This window comes from Macrobrachium rosenbergii, chromosome 2, assembly GCF_040412425.1.
Source record: "Macrobrachium rosenbergii isolate ZJJX-2024 chromosome 2, ASM4041242v1, whole genome shotgun sequence".
NCBI classification, from domain to species: domain Eukaryota; kingdom Metazoa; phylum Arthropoda; class Malacostraca; order Decapoda; family Palaemonidae; genus Macrobrachium; species Macrobrachium rosenbergii.
In genome coordinates this window covers 87,758,689-87,780,853 of record NC_089742.1, presented here as the reverse complement: position 1 = coordinate 87,780,853, position 22,165 = coordinate 87,758,689, and the positions used below count along the sequence as shown (strand labels likewise).

General features: G+C 40.5%; 1 protein-coding gene across 1 annotated transcript in view; it reads left to right on the top strand.

The window, feature by feature from the left end:
- Window positions 1-22,165, top strand: part of Mat89Ba (nucleolar protein 6 Mat89Ba) — a 449,315-nt gene that overhangs the window by 324,004 nt on the left and 103,146 nt on the right. Inside the window, exon 16 of the mRNA XM_067121881.1 lies at window positions 7,306-7,469. Within this exon, the coding sequence (XP_066977982.1) occupies window positions 7,306-7,469 (164 nt within the window). The remainder of the gene's footprint in view (window positions 1-7,305; window positions 7,470-22,165) is intronic.

Genomic DNA, 22,165 nt, shown 5'->3' with positions numbered 1-22,165 from the left:
ACGTAGCGAACACAGACTTGAACCTCCAGATGGTAGATTGCAGGACACTCAAAAGAGACATGTTATGTCTGAAAGCAAGAGAGGTTGCAATAGCTCTAATTTCATGGGCTTTTACTTTAAAGGCCTGTAAACTTCTTGAATTTGGGAATGAGATTCGGTATTCAGATTTTTCAGAAAAAATGAAAGAGCATTCTTGGAGAGAGGATGGGAAGGATTTTTGACCAAACACCAGAGGATTTTTGAAGGACCTTTGATTTTTTCAGTCCTCTGAAGGTAATATCTCAGGACTCTTACTGGACATGGAAGTCTCTCCTCTTCCTCTGGTCCAAGAGTGTCCATTAAATTCTTGATAGAGAACGAATGGGGCCATGGGTTAGAAGGGTCTGCGTTCTTGGCAAGGAATCCAAGCGAAAGGGAGCAAACTGCATCCCCCTTTAAAAATCCAATTCTCTTGTCAGTCGCTTGGATTTCACTAGCATGCTTGGCCGTAGTTGAACGCTACCAAGAAGAGTTTTCTTGGTTAGGTCCTTCAGAGAAGCAGAGTGAAGAGGTTCTTAAGGGGGACCTGAAATCCATTTCAGGACGACATCTAAATTCCAAGATACCTCATTCGATTTTAGTTGCTTGATGGAATCAAAAGATTTAATGAGGTCAGATAGGTCCTAATTAGAGGACAGATCCAATCCTCTATGTTTAACCCTTAATGGATGGATCCCCGTCATAGAGGATCTAAAACAGGTTTTGGGTTGTAGACAGATCCCCTCTGAAGAGATTAATATTACGCGCCATACGATTTGTCTGTATCAAGCGGGAAAGAGTTTCCAATACTTCAATGGCCCATAAATAAATTGTGGCAACTAAAGAATTCAGCTCAGCTTGATCGTGGGCATCATGGAAACTTCAGTATTGTTCATGACTTGGAGGGGGAATGTCTTGCTGCTCTCTCTGCCATGATGCCTTTTTATTTATTTGCTTATAAATATACCCAGGGATTACTGTTGATTTTAGTAGTTATTATCTTTTATGATATGATGTGAGTTATAATTGTAATTTTGCAAAGAAATATTAGAAAAAACATGTATAAATCCAACAAAAATTATTGCATTTCTTGATCTCAGTATTTGTTACTGATTTTAGTTCTTATGTGTTATGATATTGTGTGAGTTGTAATTATAGTTTTACAAAATAAAATAATTTAAATTATTAGAAAAACATGTATAACTTGGTAAAATTTACAAGTGTTTTGTAAAAGAGGCCCCACACAGAGTTGTAAATAGTCACTTTCAATTTCCCATGGAAGGTAGGGAAAATTTTTTCGAATTTTTTTTCTTTTCTCATGTGCATTTGCATATCTTCCTCTTTCCATTGATGTGTGTTTTCTTATATTGGCCAGCCTTAAAGTTTGCCCGGTCTTGGGGTGTTCATTATGTATAATTGGCCTGTCCCTTAAGGGTTAAAAACAGAACTAAGCACAGATCTGTATCCTCTTGATAGTCGAGGTAGAGAGTTTCTTGGATTTCTCTAGACATAGTAAGAAATTAGCTACTTGACTGACAGGTCTCAGAAGAAGAGACGTTATGGTGTCTGCACCATTCCTTGAAGGCTGCCCTCTTTGATTGGTAGAGCTTGTTAGAAGAAGGACATCTGCATTTCGCAGTGCTTCTGCCACTTGCTTCAAAAACCCTTTCGTTCTGACGAGATGCTCGACAGTCTGTAGCCTGTCAGGGACAGAGCGGACAATCCTGGATGGAATCTGAGGAAGTGGGGTTGTTTGAGCAGCGACTGCTTTTTTGGCAGGAGCCTTGGGAAGTCTACCAGCAGTCGTATCAAGTCCGGAAACCATTCTTTCATTGGCCAAAAGAGCAAAAGAGGGCAACTAGAATCATCAAGACGTTTTGGTGAGACATTGATTTGTTTATTTCCTTTACCATGCTGAATGAAGGGAAGGTGTAGACATTGAGGCCTGTCCCGTCCAGGAGCATTGCATCCGTCTTCCAAGCTAGAGGATCTCAGATTGGGGAACAGAAGCAAGGAAGTCTGTGGTTCTTGGAAGTCGCGAACACACCTATGGATGGTGTGCCCCACAACCTCCGTAGGTCGTTGCAAACCAAAGGATCTGTGTCCATTCCATTGGCAGGACTTGTTTGTGGCAACTCAGACCATCTGCCAGAATGTTCATCTTACCTTAGATGAATCAAGTCAATAGCAATACCTGATTCTGGTCTGGCCAGATCAGAAGTTTCTTAGCAACCTCGTAAAGAGAGAACGAGTTGGTCCTCCCCTGCTTTCTGGTATACGAAAGTGCTGTTGTATTGTCTGTGTTTATCGTTACTGTCTTCCTGCGCACCAGGATAGAGAGTGACTGGAGACCCAGATGAACGGCCTTTAGTTTCTGTATGTTGGTATGCAAACTTTTCAGAACTTCTGACCATGTTCCTGACACTTCTTGATCCCCGAGATGAGCTCCCCAACCTAGATCTGATGCATCGGAGTATAAGTCTAGGTCTGGGCTCGCTGGAAGGAGAGACTTCCCTTCAAGAAGTCTGTCTTTGTACGACCACCATTGAAAGTCTTGTTTGATTTCTGCTGTGATCAGAAAAACGAAGGAGTCTGAGAGTCCAGAGTCATTCCCAAATAGAGAATTTGCTGGGTTGGAGTCGTTTGCAACTTCTGAATGCTTATCAGAATACCTAAGTCCTTCATTAGGCATAGAGTCTTCATTAAGTCCTCCGTGCATTTCTCTCTCGACAGAGACCTGAGAAGCCAGTCCAGATAATAGGAGATATTTATTCCGAGAAGGTGAAGCCACTTATAGAGAGGGGGCCAAGGACCCGAGTAAACTCTTGGTGGGGCCATGGACAGGCCGAAGCACAGGGCCCAAAACTGGAGAACTTTTCTTTAAAAGACAAATCGTAGAAATTTTCTGGAGTCCCAGTGTATTGGAACATGAAAGTAAGCATCTTGCATGTCCAGTGTGACCATCCAGTCCCCGTATTGGATGGCCTACACGACTGACTGATTCGTCTCCATATGAAATTTTGTTATTTCGGTTTTACAACGAACTGATTTAGAACACTGACATCCAGGATGGGCCTTCACCCCTCCCCCCCATGTTTTGGGGACTAGGAAGAGTCTGTTTTAAAAAAACCCTTCTGACTCTTGATCCTTGAACAGCTCCACCATCCCCTTGTGCAGAAGGGATTCTACTTCTCGTTAAAGGGCCACAAATTTCTCAGAGTCCGCTGAGTACGCTGGTAATATGATTGGCAATTTGGCCAAAGGAGGGTTCTCCTTGAAAGGAATGCATAACCTTCTTTCAATACTTTGACCACCCAAGGATCTGCACCTCTTCGACTCCATTCTCTCCAAAAGAGGTGCAGTCTGGCTCGTACCAAAGCACGGAGGACTAGAACTTCACGGTTGGGGAGTCTCTGGGAGATTTGATAGATTTTCCAGCAGATGATTTGTAGACTTCTTCTGAAGTAATGTCAAGATCTCTTGCACTAAGTCTTGAGGGAACAAATGAGCTTTATTTATAGGAGAGAACAACCTCTGAGTAGTGGTCGCCCCTTTGGTGGCTAATGAACACCATAATTCTCTCTTTTTCAGTACACACTTCAAAAAGAGAGAGGCGAGTTCTGCTGAACTGTCCCTTACTGCTTTATCTGCACACAGCAGTACTGTACTACCAACCAGTCTGTCACAAAATCCTCCGCTAGTGAAGGACAATCCTCGATTTTCTTGGCCAACACGCCAATAGTCCAGTTGAGGAAACTATTCACCTCTAAACTCCTAAATAAGTTCCTGGTCAGATTGTCTAGCTCAGTGGAGGAGAACATTGCTTTCGCCACAGTAAAGGCCAACCGACGTGTCACATCTACTAGGCCAGGGAAGTTCCCCTAGGAGGAGGGAGAAACTCCCAGAGAAGGAGCTTCTTCAGTTTCATAAAAACTGTAGTTTCTCTTGACCAACTTGTAGGGTGGAAAAGCAAAAGTTGCTTTTCCTTCATCCCTCTTTGAGGCCAGCCAGACATGTGTTTCTCAAAGCAACTTTTTCGTTGACGAAGAGAGCACTAATTTCAGCAGGTTCGCATTGTTTGAGGGAAGTTTCCTCATCAGGAAAGTTGAAGCAGGAAATACCGGAGCAGCAGGAGTGAAGAAGTCCGGAGAATTGTCCAGAAATTATCTTAATAAGGCAGAGTAGGACAATGAAAGGGAAGAATCCTGTCCTACTTCTTCATCATCGGAAGAAACTGGCGACAAGGACGTATCTTTCGACTTGGCGACAGCTTGGTTCTTTTTCAAGAATGAAATTAGGTCATTTAATTGTCTTTTAATAGGAGCAAGCGACGAGTCCTCTGAGTTGAAAAATGCACTTGTGGCACAACTGGCACCAAGTCAGTGTGTGGTGTCAACTGACGCCCAGGTGTCGGTGTCAAGCGATCAGTCGAATGAGAATGTCTAATAGGAGCCATTGTAACATCTTCGGGAGACAAAGGATGTTCCGGGGCAAGACGGGATCTTGACGAAGGAGAAGGTCAACTAATAGGTTCTTCCAAACGTTTAGTAGTCAAGACCAGATGATCAAAATAAGAGATGGACTCTGGACTGTCCCGGCCCGATGGAGTCGGACAAGCAGAAGATCTTAAGAGGGAGTTGCCGTGAAACTGCAGGAGGGCTGTGGGCTAACAGTAGCCTCCCTGTATTTCTTGACAGGCAGAGGGGAGCTGTCTGCCGCATTGAAGTGTCTCTTCAACGGTTGGGAGACGGAAGATATATGCCACTGACGCTTCACGTCCGGCACAGAGTCTTCCAAATTCGATGACAGACAATGAACACTGAACGAGACGCCTTTCCAGTGGTGCTCAGTCATGGCCTGGGACCGGGCAACAGGCTTGATGGAGCGGGCGACTCCGTGGGCATATTCCCCTGGCCTCTCCTGGTCCTCCGGTATGTCTTCTACTCGTTGTGGGGGAGTGGGGCAGGGACCTTCATCTAGGAGCACCAGTGGGATGGGCAGTCACTTCCTCAACACTTTGCCTGCACTAACCCTTTGGTCATTGCCTTTTTCCATGAAGGCTCTAAAAGAAGAGCCCAACTCCATCACATTGTTTGCTAAAAACTCAACCTTTTTATCAAACTTTGATTTGCGGCTGCCAATGGTGTCATGATCAGGAGCACGAGAACTTGGAACAGGAGTACGTGGAGTAGGAGTAGAGCGGCTAAGAATAGGAGATGATACAGGAATCTGAGGAGAAGAGACAGAAATATCCTCAAGATCTGCTACTTCTACAGGGTCTAAGCTGTCTTTATTTTCAGCCCTAATTGCAGCCTTTCTCTTCCTGTCTATCCATTTTGTCTTGATGAGACCTAAAAACTTTCCATTGTTTCTCGTCTCAATTTCTACATTGTAAACAAGTAGTTTCCCCATAACAAATTTGTCCTCTGCACTTCACACACTTTGTGTGAGAGTCATAGCAAGACTTCACTAACCTAGTCTTGCATCCTTCAATGCTAAACCTAACACTCAAAGAGGTAGAGTCTGACATTCTTAAGTTTAACTCAATAAGTCAATCAAGCTTAACTGATCTCCGTGCGCTGGTATGAAAACAGAGTACTTCACCAAAAACTCTGTAAAACTATCCAAAAAACAATGAAGTAAACCACCAAAAATCCACTGATGTTACTCGGGTGCCGGCAGAAAATGAATTGAAGCTTTCTGCCTAGTTCCTCACAGTCCCCAATAGTGTGGCGGGGCATGTGCCTACGCCGGAACAAGCAATAGAGCTACCACGAATTTTTTATTGTTAGGCTGCTGTAGGTAGGAAGCTCATAGTTATGTAATTACTTATATAAAAGGAGTATTTACAACCCAGTGTGGGGCTTCTTTTACAAGACACCCGTAAAAATATGCTAATTTTACCAAGTTATACAGGTTTTTTCTAATTATTTTTTTAATTTTATTTTGTAAAATCATAATTACAACTCACACAATATCATAACAGATAAGAACTAAAATCAATAAAAAGTTCTTAGTATATTTATTGTAAAATATTTACAAGATTTACTGCGATGGGGGAGATGCAGTAGCTTTTTGTGCAGTATACATGTTTTTTCTAATAATTCTTTGCACTTTTCTTTTCAAAATTACAATTGTAGCTGACATACTATCATAAAAGGTAAGAACTAAAACCAATAGCAATGTCTGGTTATGTTTATGAGCAAATACATAAAAAGATGTCCTGGAGCAGCAGAGAGGCAGTACAGCCCCCTCTGAAATCTCAAGGCTTACTGATTGATGTCTCTCCTGTGCCGAGGTATTATAGTTGCTATAAGTTATTTATGGACCATTGAAGTTCTATGAACATCTTTCCTGCTAAATTCATTCAAACAGCATGTGCTACAAAGTTGATGATGGTTCAACAGATTCCAGCGCTAATAAATGTACCTGAATTTGACATGTATATGTATGTGTAAGTGGCAGTTTTTTACTCTTTCACAGGAATAACAAGTTAAATTAGTTTTTTTTTTCTTGTGTACATTATACTAAAATTAAATTGAAACTGTTCACAATAACGATGTCTGAAAAAGGGCCAACAAACTTCTTTTTCTATTCGTAGTGTGAACTGGATAGACAGGACTTATTCATTCAGTTTCTCCAAGAGGGCATTTACATGTGTGTATTTAGGTAAAATAGCCAAAATATCATATACCTACTGTAACCATGGTACAGGTATTTGAACAATCTTAGGAATAAATTTTTTTTAATCAGTTTGAAAATTTGAGAGAACTGTTGATTAGATTTACCCATTGCCATACTAAGCATTTGTTTTATTGAATTTTCCATTGGAAATAACCTTACAGAAGTAAAATTGTTTTCAGGTTTATATCATTCAAGACGGGCTTGCATAATTTCTTGTTATGTACAACCATATGTATATGTTTCACCTGTGCTTTACTGTTATATACTTGAATAGTGATATAAATAATACAGTTAATAAGTACAGTAGTATACCATATTGGTTTTGATAAGTTGTTACGTCAGTTCCATAGTAAATTACAGTTATTTTACCCCTGTATGAAATACATATATACTGTAGTATGTATACTTGTTAATCCTGTTTGCATTTCCTTTTTAGCATGGGTACTTTTTTAGTGTGAAAGTTTGTTATCATACTAGTAGCTTCTTGGTCTGATAAGTTGTTACAACATTTCCATAGTAAATCACCGTCATTTGATCTCTGTATGAAATACATGTATACTGTAGTATGTACACATATTAATCCTATTTGCATTTCCTTTTCAGCACGGATACTTTTTCCATGTGAAAGTTTGTTATCGTAGGGAAATATATCTTTGTCGGTTGGTAGAGAATGATGAAGGTGCCCTTCGCGAACAAGACACAGCTGATGCAGTAAAATTGGAGACAGAATTAGAGATCTTACCTAGAATAACAACTGCTCTTGCCAGGTTAGAAATTGGTTTTATTTGGTATGAATAAAGTGTAAATCTGAAGATCATCACAATTACAGGTATTGTACTTTTCTTGTCTATAAAGTCATATTGCATCATAAATTAGTAAAAGGTTTAAACCTCACTCACGTCAAATTGAACATTCACAAGTAAAAACCCCTATTATACTTACATTAGAGTTTCAAACCACAGTTTTATGGCACATAATTTTTCTAACTGGACTCAGAATCTATATTGCAATGCAGAACAGTAAAATGCTTTATAAAACAAAACAGAATTATAGGAACTGTTTTATTTATTACAAAGAGACTGACATGTCTTTGTTATCAGAGAATCTAGGAGAAACAACTACTACTAAGAGGGCATTGTGTAACTTTCTGGTTACTAAGGTTTCCAAGATCCCTTTCTGTACTGAGGAAGGGTAGGAAGAAATGATTGTATAATATGCCTCCCTCCAGTCTCTGTTGTTCAAGACTTGAATGGATACATTTGTAGAATCATTTGATTGACTCACAACTCAAGTTGTGAACATGCAGGTTACACAAACGCTCTGGAAGAAATAAAAGTTTCTATTATTATTGTCTTCAAGGTTTCTCATAGTTTACCTGTCAGACACAGAGAGGTTTTCACCAGTAATTGCAGAATTACCAGTATTAAAACTAAGGAACTGGTACAGAAGGGTCTAGACAGCTCATCAAAGTCCTGTGGCGTGACCTTCATGGTACTCAAGAAAACTGGTGGATTTAGGATCATTGTCTTCCTGATTCCCCTCAGTGAATTGGTCAGGCTTTGCCTCTTCATGAGGGAAATAGTAAAGTCATCGTGACAGTCCATTTTAGAGGGGAATTTCATGGTTATATCTGGATGCTTCTTGTTCTCCTTTTGATGTAAATTCAAGTCTGTGGTTCAGGTATGAGGAGACCCTTAAAGATAGATCACTAATCACATGGACTGAAATGCCAAATGCTGTACTGGATTACATTTCTTATTATAATGTCAAAACTTGCTTGCAAGCAGATCTTGCACAGCTGTGGGCATTCACCTTAGCATTGTCAGTTTTTGGAAATCAGACAGTTGTGATTTTTTAAAATTTAAATGTAAAATTTTAATGTAATTGTCATGAATTTCCCAGAGTAACTGGTTAACATTTTAAAAAACTACTTCAAGTTAAACGTCAACTATAGTCTTTTTTGAGCTGATGGTAAATGTCTGCAATCTGTGTGTGGTGATTTGAATATACTTCTTCCATTCTTCCATTGTTCATGTCAACATTCATTGCTTTATCTTCTTGGTTCCCAGTTATTCTCAATGTCTTATTCATGTTAGCTCAGCTTATTTTGCATATACCTTCAGACTCTTCCGCTAGTCTGTGCAGTTTTCTTCACTATCCCCAGTCAGCTCTGTATCATTTACAAACATCAGCTAATCCACACTCTATTCATGATCCATATCCTAATCCCACCACTTTATATCTACAACTACTATCCTTTCTATGAATTTTCACATCACTCAATCCATGCTCTATTTTTACATTAAACCAATCGCAACAAACTCAACACAGGCCTCACTCCCATCATAAAAATTCCCGGTCTCCCTCTCCCTCCAGCTCGTTAAGTACAATGATAATTTGAATGAGGAGTTGAAGACATCTTTAGTAGAGAGTTTGTCAGTGGCTTGCCCTTAATTGATGATTTGTGGTGAACAGGAATTGATTTTAAGGGCATTGCTGTCCCTAATGGAATCCTTAGTTTGACTTTTACCAGCAGACTTCTTGCAAGACACTGCGAAAGCTGTAAAAGGTAACATGCTGTTATTTAATTTTTTGCAAACCTAAGAATAGAAGGATAGTGATGGGACAGATCTTTATAGAGATGTGGGTCTTTGCATACAAAATAGCTGTCAGAATCAGAGTTCCCATATGGTGACTCAACCAATGGGGATTTCACAGTCAGATTGTGGTTGTGGCTGGATGAGGACTCGGAGAGGTGCCTCTGAAGAAGGAAACACATGAGAGGTATGGCATTTCTTGAGAATTGCTTGATTGAATTGGTGATGGATCTCAGTTTGTACTGTGACTGAAGGGCATACCATACCCTTTTGACACAAAAATATTAATAAAAAAAAAGTATTTAATATTTCAACTTAATACTTTCAGGGTACAATTATAATGCCATTGCCAACTTTATGTGAATATAAGAATGTGATTTGTCCATCCGTCCATCTATCGTATGACGTCACAAACTTATTGCGGTCTTATTATTTACCCTAGACTCACCTAATTTTGTATTTAGTTACTCAGATATCATACAGACAACATGTAATTTTGTTTTTCCTAAAATCTCAAATAGAGAAAGATAAATATATAAGTCATAAAACGTATGTCGCGCATGACGTCACAAAATTAGCATTTATCTTAATGAAATTCCTTATAGCACTATAATTATTCACGTTATAAAAAGAAAAATTACACGAGAAAGGCATATCCAATATGCACTCACATAGCAGTTTCAAGAAGCTCCTGTTATTTTTAGAATATTGGCAAATATTTAAATCCCAAAAAGTAGTGTTTTGAGTTATAGCGCTTTAAAGTTTTCAGTACCATGTTGGAACAAGACTTGAAATTTTCACAACAACATACCTAGAATTACATGAATATTTGTTGTCCATAGAATCAGTATATGTTGAAGAATGCTGCGTTATTCTCACACACAGCATTCTTTAACTTATATTGATTCTTTAGACAAATATTCTTGTAATTTTAATACTTACAACAGATTATTGCTACCAACTCACTTTGATAATGTGTTCAGATCCACCGTCGTTGGCATCCCTCTCTCTCTCTCTTTCTCTTTCCCTAATTTTGTTGTCTTGTTTTGCTCTTTGAACAGCAATTTTGTGCCTCACTGCTGATGTGTCACCACAATGCCAATCATTGCAGAGGTTTTGTTTAACCAGCAATGAGCTCCTTCTCTCTGCTGTCATTGCCAATGACTCGCTGGTGTTGGTGAATGTTGGAGTAGAGAGAGATGCCAGAAAACACTAGATAATCACACAAAATATTGTCAAGAAAAGGCAAAAATAAGCTGCATTGCTACAATAGGAAGGTACTGTATACACTTGCGTGCGTCTCTTTAAATGGGTTACTTATGTTATCCTTTTAAACCAAATGGGCGGGGTTACGGGCCACGGACGGCTCAAATTTATGTGCTAGGCAAAAGTTAGTTGGTTATAGAATTTAGATTAGCATAAATCTTAATTTTGATATTTTGAAGGTATATCGGCTGTATAGAGGTTATAGTAGCCCTTAAGGTCACTTGAGCCAGGAAGCAGTATCCTTAAAATGCAGTAATAGTGCATCTATGTTGGTGTCTTAAGGAGCAGTTATAGCTGGGCCATTGTTCTTCTATCAGTAACTGGCCAGGCTGTTGTCATGGGAGATATAGGATGAGTGAAACACCTAGAATACTAAGCGTCAAACAGAGATTAGTATGAAATAATGGGGATTGAATTATTTCTTTAAATCTTACATAAAATCTATATAGCTATAGATTTAAAGCCACAGGCCTGCTCAGCAGGTGAGGAAAATTAAAAGAAAATAGGTTTGTACTTGGTTTATCGCCCAATTTCATCTTCCTGTTTACCTTCCCTCTGGGTAGGTGAGAGGGACTCCATTTTCTGCCTGTTAGTTTTCTACTCTCATAGTGTTTTCATTACTGGTAGTGCACTCTAGTTGCTGGGAACTATTTAGGTTGTTTTTCTTGTGCTGCACTAGAATTGGTAGTTCTACCTTTTTGGTGGATGCCTTTGTTGTATATAAGCCAGTTTCTGAACTGGATGTCGCATGCCCCATGGTGACTACAGAACGAACAATTATCAGACATGTTGTCTTTGGAGATGTTCGGTCTTAATTCCTATCTTTTAAGAACAGGTCAGTTCAATTCAACCAAACAGCAAGATTTCACCATAATCCCCTCATGCTTCAGCTAACTGCCTGGAGACTGTTGACCATGTCCTGTGAGTTGGAGGGTTTTTTCAAGTCAGGCTTGGAAACTGTACTCATCCAGAGAGATTCAACTAATAAAGTCCCAACAATAGCGGTACACTTACTGGGATTGTTGTTAGTCTAGAGGGATTTCCTGCTCCCTTACCTTTCTATACAACATCATTATATTTTTGTGGTATTTCATTTATTGTAGGTAACTTTCTGTAGCTGACATCATAGGTTACAGTTTAATGTTATCCTGCAATGTTTCATCTTTTTAACATTGATATCTGTGTCAGTGAGGACATTCAAGAATTCCTTAGATCATTCAAAATAGAACACCTTAATCTGCTTATAGGACAGTTGGAATGGAATCCACATGTGGTACAAGGATTCTTGATGAGACCACCTTTGGAACCATCATAAAAAGCCCTTAAAGGATTTTACCTCTCAAGTTTGTTTGACAGTACTAGCCATAACAAAAAGTTAAAGGGGTGCAAACATTTCCTGATAGGAATGGATTTTGGAATGTTGATGCAATCCTTTTCTTTTTGCTTCACTCAAGGTAAATGTGATGCAAAAATTAGTTTTTCTCATTCCGTCAGTTTTCTAATTCTGCCCTATAAATATTCTTAGGGATTTGCTGTTGATTTTAGTTCTTATCTTTTACAATAGTATGTCAGCTCTAATTGTAATTTTGCAAAGTAAAGTATAACAAAATACTAGAAAGAACATTTGAACTTACTAAAAGGTACTACAACCCAGTCCCAGTACATTTTGTAAATATTTTACCATAAATATACTTAGGGATTGTTACTGATTTTAGATCTCATCTGTTATGAAATGATGTGATCTGTGATTGTAATTTTACAAAATAAAATTTTAAAAATTATTAGAAAAGATATGTATAACTTGCTAAAATTAGCACATTTTTACTAGTTTCTTGGAAAAGTGGCACTGCCCAGGGGTGGAAGTATTCACTTTCAACTTCCCATAGAAGGTACAGAAAATTTTTTACCAGTTTTTTTCTTATACTGTGTGCATTTCTATAACTTCCTCTTTCCAAGGATATATATATATATTTTTTTTTTTTTTTATTAACCGGTCAACCTTAAAATTTGGCTTGTCTTGGGGTCTTGTTAATATTCAGCCCAGCCTGTAAGGTTTAGGAATTGTTAATGTGGCGTAATGGAGATGCAGTTCTATTTTTTCATCTTGCTACTTGAAGGAATTAGTAATCACTCATGAAAATTGTTTTTTATGTAATCCCTTAGTTGCTGCTTGGACACTCTAGCGTGAGCCACGTGGAGGAAATTCATTTCCTTATCTTTTGTTTTAGAAATCTACGTATTGAATAATGAGGAGTAGAAATGTGCACATGGAGTATACCTGTGATAAAGTATATAGGTACTGTATTTTTAATTAAGGTACTGTATTTTTAATTTAATCTGGTCTGTCCTGTCATTGTTTGGCAAGATCTTTGGCAAGAGATCACCATCCTTGCTTTACATTGAAGTAAGTCGCTTTATAATGGTACCTCAAAACAGGGCATACCTTCAAGGCCCATTATCCTTGATGTCAGCCCTTGGCAGGAAGTAGAGATTACCAGTAGAATTATGTACATCAGGCAAGAATTACTTGTTGGTTTACAGTGTCCCTTGATTATCTAGATTAATAGAGCCAAGGCCCTGTCAGAAAATGGTGAAATTTGTTTAAGGACAAGTCAAAAAAATCAACAGGTGTTCTAGGGCAACTCTGTACCCTTCCTCACCCTACCTTGTCGATACCACATAACCATAAACACTCAGTATGCTTATAAACAATAGCCATCACACTTGAAACTGAAAACTTTATGCAAAAGGCAAATATCTACCTTATTTTCCCATATTTGTAACTATATACTACTGCATAAATACGCTTTATAAAAAATGTAAGCCCTTCTTTCCTCCCTCCCATAAATTTACCTACAGCCTACCAAGTTTTATCACTGTTAATATATTTGTATACAGAACTTTCTTATCAGTTGTTTCGTATTGTATTACCATACACAAGATACAAAGTATATGTGTTGACTTAGCCTAAGCTGGGTGTTACACTTACAGTATTCATTTGCATAAGTTAAATAGGCTATTACAGCTACATTTAATATTAGGTAATGGTAATGAAACTGATATCTTACTGAGTCCACTTATACTGTATTATTATCATGTATCGTCATTGTAATATGAAAAATCTGATCATCTGCCATATGCATATAAGTAGGCTAGGCTAATGTTTTTGTTCTTAAAATTGGCTGATTGAGTCCTACTACTGAAGTAATTTGGAGAATCATTTTTTAATGGCTAAAAGAAATGGATTATTATTGGAATTATTGTTTTTATTTTTGTACATAAATGTCAAACAGGTATACAAAGGTAAACTAATCCCTCCGAATCACAAAACAGCTGTTTCCCAATTCATTTGTTTGTGTTGTACTCAATGTTGTTTATGTCTGCTTTGGTAAGTGGTGCTCATGCAATATAGTAAGTGGATGTTCATTATAGGAGATGGTCATGAATTGTTACATAAGCCATAAGTTTTATACATAGCCTAGTACAGTATGATCTACCAAAAATTAAATTTTTCTCTCTCTCTCTCTCTCTCTCTCTCTCTCTCTCTCTCTCTCTCTCTCTCTCTCTCTCTCTCTCTCTCTCTCTCTCTCTCTCTCTCTCTCTCTCTCTCTTTACACTGTATCTCTTCTATGTTTTGCTTTGTGCTTGATGTATTTCATTACATGGTTTTCATTTCTTTGTCTCTTTTGAGTTGTAAAATTTATTGTTTTTTCATCTTCTATGCAGTAAAATTTTGACCAATCAGTGATGTTTCATCATGTGTGAAGTGACATTGTGCTTTTAAGCCAATAACTCCCATTGTTTTTTGAAAAGGTGTCTAGTGCATTGTCGCCCAAGATTTGTAGATTCTATAGATTTTTAGATCGACTTAGTATCTTTGCGAATGAGTGTAAGCTTAGTAATACAGTACGTGTTCCAAAGAATGGCACATCTGCAGCCTGCAGTAACTACAGGCCAATTTCTATTCTTCCTGTGCTCTCCAAAGTTGCAGAACAAATTTTTATATAGGTAAATATGTGGATTTTACTTATACTTACCTGGTAGTTACATATAGCTGTCGTCTTTGACGCGGCAGAATTTTAAATTTAGCGCTTAGCGCTAAAAACATCTAGGTGATCCCTCTACCAGCGCCCTCTATAGGTAACAAGGAACTATCCCAACAATGTTCTAGAACCCATTAAGTTTTCTGCCGAGAGACCGGTAACACGGTCTCGTTTTGTGGTTGAATTTTTTGTCTGCAATTTATACTTAAGTATTTCTTTGTGGTTTTTTGCTAGCTAGCGCTTTGCAATTTGTGGTCGGAATTAATTCTTTGTACAATATGTCTGATTCTGGTTCCCAGTATAGATATTGTGCTTTAGGCTGTAGGACTCGTTTGCCTAAGGCGGCTATCGACCCCCATTCAGTTTGCTCTTCATGTAGGGGTAAATTTTTGTAATTCAGAGAATACATGTGAGGAATGTATGCATCTAACAACGGATGAATGGTCAGCCTTAGAGAAATATCTACGGAAGTTAGAAAAGGACAGAGTTAGGAAAGCTTCGCAGAGGTCATCATCTGCTAAGTCTGTAGGGCAGGTAATTCAATCTGTTAACCCCTCTCCTATTAACTCTCCTTTGTCCGACCCTGTTGATCCCAATCCTATCACCGTGTCAGAGTTAAAAGTCCAGATGGACACTAAATTTTCAGCTGTGCTTTCAGCCATCCAGACGATGGGCCAAGCCATTGAAAAATTGGCTCCTCGAAGTGAAGTGTTAGTGGAGGAGGTGTCTGTTCGGCCCTCTCGTTCTCCCAGGTCTAGACCTCTGTCGGACTCCCTGGTTCAGGAGAGGGCATGTCGAAAACCGAAAGGAGGCGAGTGGGGCTTGCTCCCGAGCAGTCACCCCCTCAAGTATTCCTGTTGTGCATTCCCAGGATGCTTCCGCACGCCATAGAAAAGGCGCTGCTGGGGATGTGTCTTCTAGTGGTAATGATTCGTTGACTCCTCCTCGAAGTGGGCGCTTCAAGCATTCTTCTCGCCCTCTCAAGAGGTCTCGCGCCCTCTCTCCTGCAGCGATTCCGAAGAAAAGATCGTTGACGGATCCGCATGCGGGCTGTAGCTTCTGGGAGGATCCTGAACCTTTTTCCTCCTCCTCTTCAGTAGATCAGCCCCCTCGTCGGAAGGAACCTACGCGTACTATTGCCCGTAATAAGCGTGTTTCCGTTCCAGGAGCGTCTACATCTCGTCCAGCCTCATCGCAGATAGTGCCTCCTCCTACTACCGGTCAACAAGATCCCCGTTTTGTCGCTCAAATCACGGACAAATTGACGGATCTTATTCAGTTCTTTTGTGGCGCTCGTGCTGCTTCGGGAGCACCTGTTGCGGAGACACTTCCTTCGAATGCGCCACAAGTCTTGACTCAAGAGCCTCCCACTTCGCATGCACCAATGAAGAGGCTCAACCAGGCGCTTCAGCATTCTTCTCTGGCTCCGGATTCGCCACGTTCGGTTGGCGCGCCACTTGCGGCGCCACTTCAGCTTGGCTCGGCGCCACTTCAGCTTGCGCGCGCCACACTTGACGGATTCGGCGCCACATCGGCATGGTCGTAAGACTTTAGATTTTGCGCGACCTACTTTTTTCGTCAGGAAACTGTTCCTGTACACCAATTGTCTCCTGTGTCTTCTGTAGACGAAGAAATCAAGAAGATGTAGAAATAGAAGAGGACTTTCCAGGAATCAAGGAGAAATCTTCGGGTTATAAGGAGTTACTCAAGTTTTTCGTGGAGAACTTTGGGGACTCTTTTAAGCCTTCGACTCCGGCTTCTCCCAGATCGCAGTTTAAGAGGGAGAACGCCTCGGATCCAGCTCCTTTTACACGCCTAGTTTTGGCGATTTCGGCCAAGAAGGCTATCAAGAAAATTAATTCCTGGCTCTCAGACAAGAGAGAGCAAGGCAAGAGTATGTTTTGTCTTCCACCCTCCAGATTGGCTCATCGCAGCCGCATGTGGTACGAGACTGGAGAACGTTTTTCTTTGGGTGTGTCTGCCTCCGCTCAAGGGGACTTCTCCAGTCTAGTGGATTCAAGTCGTCACTCAGCTCTTCAATCAGCGAAGATCTTTTTCACGCAGTCGGAGTTGGATCATCTTCTCAAGAGTATTTTCGCTGTTGTGGAGGTCATCAGTTTCCTTGATTGGTCAGTGGCGGCTCTGGCTAGGAAAGTCAAAGAATTCGGACTTTCGGATGCGCAGTCGATGGATTTCACCGGCAGTCGACTGCATAGACAAGGGGGTATGCGATTGTGCCTTGGAGCTAACTTCGGTTTTGCAACTGGAGTTCTGAAGAAACGGCAACTCTGGTGCTCTTTTTGCGAAGGGTGTTTCCCAGCAGCCAGAGGTCTGCTCTCCTCTTTGCCCCTTTGTCGAAGGACCACTTGTTCCTGAAGGAATTAGTTCGAGAGACTGCTGAAGCTCTCACACAAAAAGCAACACAGGACCTGTTGGCTCAGTCAGCAAAGAAGCCAAGAAGACTACTCGGTAGCTACTTCCACCAAAACTCGGTGTTTTAGGACACTTCCAAGACGCTCAGGGGCAAGTCTGCTTCTCGGCCCTTTTGTCAAGTTTCGTGGGAAAGGAAAATCTTCTACTCGACCTTCCAATTTTCAACAAAAGAAATGAGTGTGCTGTCCTCCACATAGCAGTAGGTGCCAGACTCCAGTCGTTCTCGGAAGCCTGGCAAAAGGTCACTCAAGATCCTTGACCTTACAGGTGATCAGAGAGGGGTACTCCATCCCATTCCAACAAAAGCCCCTCTATCGGACTCTCCAGTCGTTTTCCAGCATACTCCAACGACTCTCAGAAGTTTTGCGCCTTTGAGAAGAAGTAGAAGCACTACTAAGGAAACAAGCCATCGAATTAGTGCCGACCCCATGCTCTCCGGGTTTTACAACCGTCTCTTTTTAGTTTCAAAGGCGTCGGAGGTTGAGGCCAGTTCTAGACGTGAGCGCATTGAACGTTTTTCGTAAAAAAGACGAAATTTTCGATGGAAACGACAGAGTCGGTGTTAGCATCTCTTCAACGGGCGACTGGATGGTCTCGATAGACCTCCAGGATGCGCATTTCCACGTTCCTATCCATCAGGAATCAAGGAAGTTCCTGAGGTTTGTTTTTCCAAGGCAAAGTTTTCCAGTTCAGAGCTCTTTGTTTCGGACTGTCAACTGCATCTCAAGTGTTTACAAGAGTTCTGTCAACGGTGGCGAAGAATCTTCACTTGCAAGGAATAAGGATGTCAATGTATCTGGACGACTGGCTTCTGAAAGCACACTCCAAAGCCAAATGTGTGGAGGACCTAATGAAGACATTATCTCTGGTAAAGGAACTAGGCCTACTAGTCAATGTTCGAAATCGTCCCTCTCACCATCACAGCAGATAGTTTATTTGGGAGTGAGAATGGACTCTCTGACTTTTCAGGCTTCTCCATCAATTTGAGAGTAGAGTCTTGTTTAAGCATGATAGACGACTTTCTACATCGCGAGGTTTGCTCAGCCAACCAGTGGATGAGCTTACTGGGGACCTTAGCCTCGATGGAGAAGTTCATAAAACTGGGGAGACTCAAGATGAGGCCTCTGCAGTTTTATCTACAAAGCCAATGGCCACGCAAAACCCATCCGGATTCCTTTCTTTTCAAGATCTCAGATCAGATCAAGAAGGAGCTGTTCTGGTGGAATTCAAGAGAAAGACTACAGGAGGGGAATTTCTCTTTTATCAAGAACCCAGACCTCACACTCTTGTCAGACGCTTCGGATCAGGGGTGGGGAGCGACTTTAGACAACAAGGAATGTTCGGGCCTGTGGCAGGAAGAGCAGAAAGAACTGCACATAAATGTGAAAGAACTGAAAGCGGTACATCTAGCCCTGATGCAATTTCAGCAAGAGGTAAAAGGCAAGGTTATTCTAGTTCAGTCGGACAACACGACAGCTCTTGCTTATATCAAAAGGCAAGGGGGCACTCATTCCTTCTCCCTGTATCAGACGACCAAGGAACTTTTAGAATGGTCGGAAGAGAACGAGGTCACGTTATTGACCAGGTTCATAAAAGGCGAGAGGAATGTAACAGCGGATCTTTTAAGCAGGAAGAATCAAGTCTTGCCCACGGAATGGACCTTACATCCGCAGGTTTGCAAACAATTGTGGAAATGTGGGGTTGTCCGTTAGTAGACCTGTTTGCAACAGACAGAACAAAACGCCTCCCAGTATATTGCTCCCCAGATCCGGACGACAAGGCACTTTGGGTGGATGCAATGACAATGAGTTGGGATTGCCTAGATCTTTACGCTTTTCCACCTTTCAAAATTATCAGGAAGGTCTTGGAAAAGTTCAGGAACCACAAGAACACCAAGATGACTTTAATCGTTCCTTTCTGGCCATCGAGGGAATGGTTCCCAGATCTTCTCCTCCTCCTCGCAGATTTTCCGAGGATCCTCCCGTCGAGGAAAGATCTACTCAGACAACCCCACTTCCTGAGGTTCCATCAGAACTTGTCCGCTCTACGGCTTGTCGCCTGCAGACTGTCGAGCGACTCCTCAGGAAGAGAGGTTTTTCAAAGGAGGTTGCAAGCGCTATTGCGCGACCCAGAAGAAAGTCTTCAGACGCAGTATACCAGGCTAGATGGAATCAGTTTAGAGACTGGTGCAATAGACATGGAGTTTCGTCTTCTAAAACCTCTCTAAATCAAATAGCGAAGTTCTTGCTATCCCTTTTTAAGGAGAAAGGATTGTCTTTGAGCACGATTAAGGGGTATCGATCAATGCTTGCGTCGGTATTTAAGCACAGAGGTCTAGACATCTCGAACAATCAGGATCTAACAGATTTACTTAAGTCTTTTAATACCTCAAGACGAAAAGTTCCTAAACAAATAGCATGGAATTTGGACATCGTTCTTAAATGGATTTGTTCAGATCAATTCGAGCCTTTGGCAAATGCATCGCTGAGAAATTTGACTAAGAAAACTATTTTTCTAGTAGCACTCGCAACAGCCAGGAGGGTGAGTGAGGTTCATGCCTTGGACAAAACTATTGGTTTCTCTCAAGGAAAAGCTGTATGTTCTTCCTCTCTTAGGTTCTTAGCGAAGAACGAAGATGCGTCCAGACCATGGCCGAGGTCTTTCAGCATTAAGAGCCTTTCAGATCTTGTGGGAGAAGGAGAACAAGAGAGATTGTTGTGCCCGGTGAGAGCCTTAAAGTTCTATATTCACCGAACAAAAGGTATCAGGGGCTCTTCGGAGAACTTGTGGTGTTCTGTGAGAAACCCGTCAAGACCACTTTCTAAGAATGCTCTTGCTTTCTTCTTAAGAGAAGTTATTTCAGAAGCCCATGTGAATTGTCGGGACTCGGACACGGGAACTCTGAAAGTGAGAGCACATGAGATAAGAGCTGTAGCTACTTCTTTAGCTTTCAGGCACAATCTCTCAGTGCAAAAGATTGTGAATTCTACATTTTGGCGATGTAAGTCGATCTTCGCATCGCATTACTTGTCAGAATTGAAGACTGATTTTGACAATGGCAGTACCTTAGGGCCTTTAGTAGTTACTGACACGGTGGTGGGTGAGGGAGAAAGAGGGGCAACCCTATCCGACTAACATTTTCTCCTTGAAGTTGGAAATTGAGTTTGGTTGCGTCGTTTGTAGGTACTATGTTGTTGGTTTAGGAGTGCCTACAATCTTTTAATTTTGTGGTTGAAAGTTTTTAATTTTATATTTTGGTTATAGAGGTGATCCCTTTTTGTTAATTTGGTTCTGCGCCCAGAGCAAGGGCATACTAAGTCTTGTCCGTCACGGCGTTGTCCTCTCACGGCAAGTACTAACAGTTTGTATCTGACACCCGGATCCTTTATATCCTGTCTATACAATCGAGGGATAAGCAGACTACAGAGGCAGTAACCGCTGAGTCAGCAATCCTTCAAGGTAAGGAACTAAAATTCATGTTTTTGATTTCTAACAATATATGTGGCTGACATGGTCCCACCCCCTCTAAAGGTGCCAATCAGCTATATGTAACTACCAGGTAAGTCCTATAAGTAAAAATGATATTTTTATGATAAAATAAGGTTTTACTTATACTTACCTGGTAGTTACATGAGTAAACCCGCCCACCTCCCCTCTCATGTCAAGTGGGCTTAAAACTTAATGGGTTCTAGAACATTGTTGGGATAGTTCCTTGTTACCTATAGAGGGCGCTGGTAGAGGGATCACCTAGATGTTTTTAGCGCTAGCGCGAAATTTAAAATTCTGCCGCGCGTCAGAGACGACAGCTATATGTAACTACCAGGTAAGTATAAGTAAAACCTTATTTTATCATAAAAATATCATTTCTAGAGGATTCTCAACTAATAGTCAATATGCGCACAGGAAGCAGTTAGGTACCTGTGATGCTCCTTTAGATTTGACATGCCATTTGCAAGAGAACTTTGATAAGGGTTTTGAGTATAGAGTACTGTAATTCAAATAGATATTAGTGCTGCTGTCGATTTAGTAAATCACAAAGCATTTATTTATAAACTTCAGAATCTTGGAATGTTTTAGTTTTACTTCAAGACTTTCTTACAGGTATACAGCAGCGTGTTGTTGTTGATGGGATTCTTAGCGAACCAAGACCTTTTGTGTCAATAGTTCTTGGGCCACTATTATTTTTAGTGTATACAAATGATATGGTTGTTGGCCTGGAAAAGATTGTTCAGTATGCCACTGATGTAACACTTGTGGTTGTAGTAAAGTTCCACTTATGAGAAATGAAGCTGTCCATAGTCTCAGTTGTGGCATGGAGCTGATTAGTGAATGGTGTAGTTGGTTGGGTAAGAGGCTTGACTCCAGTAAAATGAAAACACTGTTGATTAGCAGAACTTGTACAGATTTTCCACCCAGTCCAACCCCTTCAGGTGGATGGGATGCTGCTGAATGAGTCTGAAGCTTCAACTACATATTCTAGGTGCAACTTTTGACTCATATCTTACTTATGAGAAACATCTAATTAAAGTGTCAGCAAATGCCGCAAGAAAGTTAGTTATTATAGGTAAAGCCTCATATATTAATAACAGTGATAAAATCAGTGCAACTTGTTTTAGGTCATTTGTCCTTCCTTTACTAAAATACTGTTCTCCGGTGTGGATGTCTGCTTTTGCCAGAGATTCATCTGTTTTAGATAGAGTGATTCATGGTGATAGACTTTTGTCTCCTAATATTAGCAGGTATGACGTGGACCATTGACGGATGGTCTCCTGTTTGTCAATTTTTCATAAGTTGTATTTTAGCAGAGATCTTTCACATTCACAACTGATCCCCAATCCCCTTTTCCTGCCGAGAGCATCCAGATTTGCTGAATAGCAGCACCAATATGGTGTAAATATGCCTCGCTGTTGAACGTCTCAGTTCCTGAAGTCTTTTATTCCTCACACCTTTGATCTGTGGAACAGTCTCCCTGAGGATGTCGTGCAATTGGAACTTCAAAAGTTCAAGCAAAAATGCAGTGCATTACTACCTAATACAATTCTTGTATTTCAAAAATATACATATTTATCTCTCTATTAATTTGTTTGTTTTTTCTTTTTTAAGTAGTCTCTTCTTTCTGTATTT